Genomic DNA, 8,639 nt, shown 5'->3' with positions numbered 1-8,639 from the left:
TTTCGCCAGTCCTGGACCGGTCTCGATTAAACCTATTGAAATGCCATTTTTGATCCGAGACATGGTTAGATAAGTTAGGTCATTAATTGTTACAGGATTACTCACTGGGCGGGTAGTAATTACTAAGTAGGAGAGATAGGAACTGTACAGTAGATGTCGGAGGTTGAAACTCGTTCGTTGAGACAGAATACTGCCTCGAGTCTAGCTTCGTGGGGAAAAAAAAAAAAAAAAAGAAAAAAAGAATATATATATATATATATATATATATATATATATATATATATATATATATATATATATTCCAGCCTGTAATGATAATTTCATGTTCGTTATGTTGCATTTACCAATCACATACGTAATATAACAGGCAATGGTTATATAAATGTCCCAAGAATTCATGAATCATTAGCAGTTGTGCTTAAAATGACAGAAGCTTTTGCATACTGTTATGGAGAGGTGGTGTCTTCATCTTGTTATAATGTGAGAGTATGTTGTTCGGTGAATAATCGATGAGAGTGTAAATGTGTGACCTCACACAGAAGAGGCACCGCTCACAATCAATTTTCTTTGTAATATGTAATTCAGTCATTCGTTAGATGAATGAACTATACAGGTGTGCTGTTATGACAGTCATATGAAATATGATACAGTAAGTCATTATCATAGCTGATATAATAGCCACATTCGACAACAGTATGCATAAACTCTTTGCCTGTTGAGGTGACAGTATTTTAACATACCTCTTCGTGGTGCACCACAGAACACATAAAAACACCTACCTGACGTATTACCAATGAGGAAATAAGCAACCGTTAACAGTGTCTGAACATCATCCTAATGTTTACTGGTCAGTGTCATTCATGATGTGAATATGGTAGGTAATCTTACTTGTAACTGGAGAGAGAGAGAGAGAGAGAGAGAGAGAGAGAGAGAGAGAGAGAGAGAGAGAGAGAGAGAGAGAGAGAGAGAGAGAGAGAGAGAGAGAGAGAGAGAGAGAGAGAGAGAGAGAGAGAGAGACTTGGGGCGATTGCAGTATTTGGTGCATTAATATGTTATGGTACGAGTAACAATGTAAAAATAAAATAGAAACTATAATGTTTAGTATTGTTAACAATGCAAATATTTAATAGAATGCTAATGGATCTCAAAAACTAGTTCGGCAATTATTATCACTGGCAGTATGAATAACGTAACCCCCGCCTCCCTCCGTCCGGCGCCTGCCCTGGCCTTCACTACATGCCAAGCCTCCCCCCTTACACAGCCCTCCCATCGGCTTGACCAGTTGCAGGAAACAGGTCACGTGGAATTGTTGCGTGCCTCAGGTTGCACGGACCAAGGCCAAGTAAGTATAGTATAAAATATGTTATTCTATTATATAAAAAAATATATATTTATATCATAATATTTATATATATATATATATATAATATATATATATATATATATATATATATATATATATATATATATATATATGATATATATATATATATATATATATATATATATATATATATATATATATATATATATATATATATATATATATTACCTTATCATAAAATTAGTATAGTCATATTTATTTGACGTTGGTCAACGCGACCTGTGGCACAGAACAGTTTTCCATGCCACCAGTTTCATGCAAATGGCTGAGCCGATGGGAGAGCCGCCTTACACCTGAGACATTTTTATCACCACCCAACTCCGTACCCAGCCATCTATGGGATGAACTCTGACTCTGACGGAGGGTCAGTACGGACGAAGAGAGTTGATGATCCGAACTTTCGTCGAGCATGTACACACGAACAAACAGATTCATTGTTGCCAGCACCCGTTACCCCCCTCTCGCTGCTAGGTGGCCCAGGTGGAAAGTTTGGCGACTGTACGTACAATGAACGCCAATAGTCGTGTCGCGGTTTTGTTCGAAGATTAAATGTAATTCGTGAAACATTACGAAAGCCCTACCAGACGACCGAATATATCAGACGTTTAGCTCGAAGGCTTATGTTTTCCCCAAATTTCACGACACGACTATTGGGGCTCACTGTACATTGGTTACAAGATTGTGACAATGGGAGAAAACTTTTACCTGGTCGATGTGTAGTGGTATGCTGCCTAGCTCTCACCTGAGAGCCCTGGGTTCAATTCCCGACGTAGTGGTAATATATTGGATGATTTTTCCTGTGTAGTGTACAGGTTTCTTTCTTCATTCTACATTTAAGGCTAACTATGCTATTGTTACGGGAATTGTTTTAGGGCTAAGTAAGGATATATTTGAGTTTGCTGTGAGGCATGCTGTGGAATACGGTAGCGCTTCAGTTTTGCTGTGTTTTCATACAATTGGAACTGATGTCTTACTATACCCCATTAAGGTCACTGGCCATACAAATACATTCTCCTAAGCTAATGTGTGAAGATCACTTGTATATAAGCTTGTCTTCACTCATACAACACAAATACACGTCAAAATCAAACGAGAGATAAGAGTAAAAAAAAAAAAAAAAAAGTCATCTGCTGAGATGTGTATATTTTGCAAGCTTGTTCAGATCTTTTATAAATAGCTCTTCAGGTCATGCGTTTGCATTTATAAAAAATGCTAACAAATACTTCAGAGTTAACGACACTGTCTGATTGTCAGGAGAGAGAGAGAGAGAGAGAGAGAGAGAGAGAGAGACAGAGAGAGAGAGAGAGAGAGACTAGAACTGAGGTCCTCCCTAACGAAATCGCCTGGAGGTAACACGAATGAAGTGGAAAATACGTCACTAGAATGAGAAAATGACGTGAGTGAAATGAAGAGAAAACGAACGATGGGTTGTGAGGAGACGTGCAGTGCATTTTACGTACAAGTCACGGACCCCCAATTACGCAGAATGAGATTTTTTTTTCTTTCTTTTTTTCCCAGGAAAGTTAATGCGAAGTCAATTAAATAAAGAGTTGTGCATTTTTTTTTTTTTACCAGGAGGGACTAAGTGAGTTTTTATTTACTTATTATTATTATTATTATTATTATTTTTTTTTTTTTACCAGGAGGGTTTTAGTTTAATATGAGCTGAGCCTCCCCCCCACCCCGCCCCTTTTTTTTCCAGGAAGGTCTACGTTGGGTTAGCTTCGGACGATTTTTTTTTTTCTTATATGCAGGTGGGTCTACGTTAGCTTACCCTGTAGTTTAATACGAGTTATGTACTTTTTTTTTTTTTTTTTTACCAGGAAGCTCTACATTGGATTAGATTAATACCTGGAATCCAGTGACTCTCTCTCTCTCTCTCTCTCTCTCTCTCTCTCTCGCTACCTACGGACGATTTTATTCAGCCTATTTTTTTTTTTTTTTTTTAATAATTTACAGGGATCATAATACATGGTAATTTTCTGAGTGGCGTAGGAGGCTTCGTAGCATTTCTTCCTTAGCGATTTATGGTAATTTTCTGAGGGGCGTAGGAGGCTTCGTAGCATTTCTTCCTTAGCGATTTATTTTTCATACTGCGCCGTAACTCATGTTATTTATACCGCTTTATTATCGACACAGATTGCATCAGTAACATACAAGAGGACACTGAGGTGCAAAGTGCTGGATACATCGCTAAGGAGAGGTTACGTTATCTATGGAGCCGCTTGTGATACGGTCCATAGCCATCATTAACCCTTTCTCTTACAGTGGTCTTTCTTAACTAAACCAAATATTCTGGAGGCTGAAAGAATGAAACTGAAAAGTCATGGAACTGAGGGGGTTAAGCTGCTAGAGTTAGGTTAGGCTAGGTTAAGTTGGATGGCTAGAGTTAGATTAGGTTAGGCTGTTAGCCTATGTAGTTTAGGTTAGGGTAGATTTGATGAGGTTAGGTTGTTATGCTATGCTACTTTAGGGGAGAATCAGTTAGGTTAGGCCATTTGTTTCGTCTCGTTTATAAAAGCTCCAACATGCTTGTATGCGTCGGTCTTGGTCACCTAATGCATCTCTATGCTGCTCGATCTCTGCCAGCCTCCCTATGTAGTCCCTTCTCCCTGATGTCACACTGTGACCTCATTCCATTTTTTTTTTTTTTTTCTGTCTGCTCCTTGCAACCCTACCTCCAACGTTCCCACTTCTCACTTTCTGCACCCACCTGTCATCCCCCATCCTCTACACATGCCCAAACCATGTCAATCTACCTCTTTTTATCACAACACCAATACGCTCCAGTCCTATCTTTCCCCTTAACTTTTCCATCGTAAACCTAGTCCCGCCAGGACTCTCATTCAAGGACTCACTACACATCCACCTAATCACTGTCATTTTTCCATGTGTCTGAGTGTGCGAATATCCTCTTCCTTTACTGTCCAGGTCTCACTACCATACAGTATTACACTCCTACTACATTATGCTATATTATGCTACATTATACTAGGCTAGACTGGGATAGGTTAGGATGTTAGGGTGAGGTTACATGCAGGTCTGGGGAGAAGAAACCTTAGACAGTTGCGGTAAATCACAAGCATCTAAAATTGCCATCGTATCATCTTGAACTGCTGGGCGATAACAAGAGACAAACACAAGAGTAGGTTGCCAGTCACGAAGAAGTGCAATGGAAAAGACGCAGAGCTAGAGACGAACACTAGAATATGGTCCAGTCACGAAGAAGAGCTATGGAGATGCAGTGCCGTAGTATCGCCTTATTTCGCCACTGGGCTCGACAGAACTGGATTGTAAAATGACGAAAATCTCCTCCAGGTTAACCCTGGATCTTAAAAAGGCCTTGAGGGGCGAAGCACACAGATACAAATACTCTAGTTCATCCCTCCCTCCCCTCTTCTCCTCCCCCCTGTAACCTCCTCTTCTCTTACCCTCCAAGCAAGTTACCCCCCCTTCCTCCTCATCCCCTGCAAGCTCCCCTCCCCACTCTCCTACCCTCCTAGTATGTTTCCCTCTCCTCAGCTCATCCCGCCTATCAATCACACTCGATAACAGGACTGTATAGCACAACACACGTCGCAGGCCATCCCTCCCCTACATCACAAAGGGGCACACTGTTCACCATACAAGGGGACCTGTGCCTTAACCATACAGCGAGACCATACCATTGCTGCGACTATTTAAGAGGGCCATACAGCTACCCGGATTATACAAGAGAACCATTTACCTGCTACCACCATACAACACGACAGTCACAACCATACAACACCAAACAACTGCCGGAACCACACAAACGAACCATACAACTACCTGAACCACACAAGTGACTGCAGGAAGGATAGCAAGTCATTGTATCACCAGTTCATTGACATACACAGGTATCTATCAATCTTTTCTTTAAATTTTTCTTCTTTTTTTTCTTAATGGGGTTATTTTTATCCCATTCACCGCACGGTCTATTTCCTAAGTCAGATTTATTCGTCTTAAGTTTGGCAGAAGAAAAAAAAAATTACCAAGTACGTCCTTGGGCTTGGTAGGTTAAAATTTCGCTGTCCTTGATTGTGACTGTACCCCTGCATCAAACAATCCGCTACAGTTAAATGCAAAACTTTGTTGCTAATCTCCCGGCGGCACCGCAGTTCCCTAATTCTCATTCCTTTCTGATCGCCAGAGAATGCCCTTCCTTTTCATACTGTTATGTGGTTCAAAATACTATTACACACACACAACACACACATATTTATATATATATATATACTGTAGAAACAGAGAGAGAGAGAGAGACAGACAGAGAGAGAGAGAGTAAATATGAACGGTGCAACACTTAAGAATCGGAACGGCAGTCTCAACCTCGCAATTACCTCCTCACCCTCTCTCTCTCTCCCGTAAACTCTGCTCACTGGTATAGGCTCGCTAACTGTCTTTCTCCTCTCTCTTTTTTGCTCACCGATTTCCACTCGTTCACTTAACCCTTCCGTTCTCTCTATTTTCTACACAGGCTTTCATTCATTCAGTCTTTCTCTCTCACCATCTTCTATTCCACATATTTGCCGAAGTTAAAATACCCACAGATCAGCATCCACTCTGTCATTCCTATTCTCTCTCCTCTTCGTCAGCGTGTCGTTGATTCAAATTAGTTGGTACAATAATTCATTTTTTATCATGTTTCACTCCACGAATACCAAGGACCATTCCGACTCCGAAGTAAAACACACACACACACACACACACACACACACACACACACACACACACACACACAAAGCTGCCTAAATATCCACATCGGCGCTACCACGTGAAGAGACATCCATCTTCGCCACCAACCAGCAAGTCAGGCTAATTATTCCTCCTCCACTTCTCCAGCATGAGTAAGCCCCTAGCGAGTGGACACAAGGCGGTGCCGTTCGAGGGCGAGGAACTGGCAAAACAACTGAGGGACTTTCCAGGTTACCGCCTTGGCATTGTTCGTCTCACCCCCGGGGACTGGATGTTCCCCATCGATTACGTCAAGTTTGCTGACAAAATCTATAATTTCAAGGTAATTTGCTGACAACACCAACAATTTTGCTGACAACACCTAAAATATCAAGGCAATTTACTGACAACACCAACAATTTTGGTGACATCACACTTTCATGGTAATTTATTGGTATCTATACGTTCAAGGTAATTTGCTGACAACATCTATAATTTCAAGGTAATTTGAAAAGAATATCTAGAATTTTCAAGGTAATTTGCTGTCAACACCTATAATTTCAAGGTAATTTGCTGACATTTATAATTTCAAGGTAATTTGCTGAGAACATCTATAATTTCAAGGTAGTTTTTTTTTTTATGCGCGGAAGAAGGAACCAAAGGCCATGAGCCCGCAATAACAGTCCCCTCCAAGAGAAAAACAAAATACAATACAGAGCCAAATTCAAGATCCGATCATTTCGAGATGCCTGGACACACTGCGTTTGAAAGACTGGAGATCATAGGCAGCAGGAAATACAGACAGAGGGAGACAGTTCCAGAGTTGACCTGTTGCATAAATGAAGGACTGGGAGTAACGGTTAACTCTTGCATTAGAGATTTGGACAGAAAAGGGATGAGAGTTTGCTACTAGACGGGTGCTACACGCCCGTCGTAGACGTGGAGGAATGCATGCAGACAGTTCAGAGGAGCAGTGACCATTAAAGTAGCGATAGAAAAGAGATAAAGATGCAACAGTGCGGCGAAGAGACAGGTTGACGGGAGTCAGTAAGAGGAGGAGAGTTAATGAGAAGAAAAGCCTTTGACTCCACCCTATTGAGAAGAGCGGTATGTGGGGAGCCTCCCCACGTATGAGAGTTGTACTCCACACAGGAGCGGATAAAACCCCTGTATAGAGTCAACAACTGTGCAGGGGTATAAAAAGAACGGAGTCGGCTTAGCACACCCAATCTCTTGGAAGCAGATTTTACAAGAGATGTAATATGACCTTTCCAAGATAAGTCCCGAGTAAATGAAACCCCACGCATGTTTAAGGATGATGCAGGATTAAGCTGAATATTATTAAACATTAGTGGGTATACTTGTGGAAGATTTTGTCGGGTTGATAGGTGTAAGAACTGAGTCTTAGAAGAATTAAAAACAACAAGATTATTTTTACCCGTGTCAGATATACTAACAATACCTGTACTTTCAAGGTAATTTACTGACAACATCGACAATTTCAAGGTAAATTGCTGACAATTGTAATTTCAAAGAAATTTTGCTGACAACATCTTCAATTTCAAGGTAATTTTGCTGATAACATATATAATTTCAAGGTAATTTTCCAACACGATCTATAATTTCAAGGTTATTTTCTATCTATAATATCATGGCTATTTTCTTGACAACATCTACAAGGCAATTTGCTGAGAACATTTATATATTTGCTCAAAGTTTACAATTTCAAGATAATTTGTTGACATCTATAATTTTAAGGTAATTTTGCTGACAACACCTATAATTTCAGAGTAATCTGTTGACATCAGTAAACTCCATCCCTCCCCTCTCAACCCCCTCAATAACCCACCTCCCCCCGGCAACCTCCTCACTAAGCCTCTCCCTCCTCCCACAGCCCCCTCATTAAAACCTACCCACTCCCATCAAGCCCCTTCCCTCCCCCACAACCCTTTCACTATACCCCCACCACCCCGTTAACCCCCTCACAAAACCCCACCTCCCCCATCAAACCCTTTCCCTCCCTCGCAACCCCTTCGCTATACCTCCACCACCCCGTCAACCCCCCCTCACTAAACCCCCAGCCACCCCGTCAACCGCCTCACTAACCCACTTCCTCCCCCTCAACCCTCCTCCCTCCCCCCAGTACGAGCCGAGTGACGTAATGGTGATGACGTTCCCTAAATGCGGTACAACATGGACCCAGGAGATCGTATGGACCATGCTCTACAATCCCAGCCTGGACCACCCCCAGGCCATGCTCCCCATCATGGCACGCTCGCCCTTCCAGGAGTAAGATAGTCTATTCACTTTAACTTGGCTCACAAAATCCTTTCCATCTTGAACGCTGAACTGTAGAAGGAGACTGACACAAGAATGTAGTACTGTACTCCATGCAATTTAGCTGAAAACAGAGCTGAAGGGTTAAAATCTAATACCATTTTCGGTAAGCATTTGTTATTCAGATGTAATAAACCAAAAGCCGCAAAATAAAAAAAGGTAAAGGGTAAATGAGAGTTACACGGAAAAAAAAAGAGGTAATTAGTAAAAAAAACAGCTTAAA

At 41.2% G+C, this 8,639-nt stretch overlaps 2 protein-coding genes across 2 annotated transcripts in view; one reads left to right on the top strand and one right to left on the bottom strand.

Annotated features, from left to right (window-relative positions):
* LOC145393024 (CD109 antigen-like) overlaps positions 1–8,639 on the bottom strand; it is a 150,721-nt gene that overhangs the window by 7,513 nt on the left and 134,569 nt on the right. The window lies entirely within an intron of this gene.
* The window catches only part of LOC145393019 (sulfotransferase 1C4-like), a 62,936-nt gene continuing 59,471 nt past the window's right edge, over positions 5,175–8,639 (top strand). Inside the window, exons 1-2 of the mRNA XM_080267340.1 lie at positions 5,175–5,262; positions 6,248–6,422. Of these exons, the coding sequence (XP_080123466.1) occupies positions 6,249–6,422 (174 nt within the window). The 5' untranslated portion in view covers positions 5,175–5,262; position 6,248. The remainder of the gene's footprint in view (positions 5,263–6,247; positions 6,423–8,639) is intronic.

Source organism: Coenobita brevimanus, chromosome 23 (genome assembly GCF_032717465.1).
Source record: "Coenobita brevimanus isolate Jiangsu-jjx chromosome 23, ASM3271746v2, whole genome shotgun sequence".
Lineage (NCBI taxonomy): Eukaryota > Metazoa > Arthropoda > Malacostraca > Decapoda > Coenobitidae > Coenobita > Coenobita brevimanus.
This window is presented reverse-complemented; position numbering and strand designations above follow the sequence as displayed.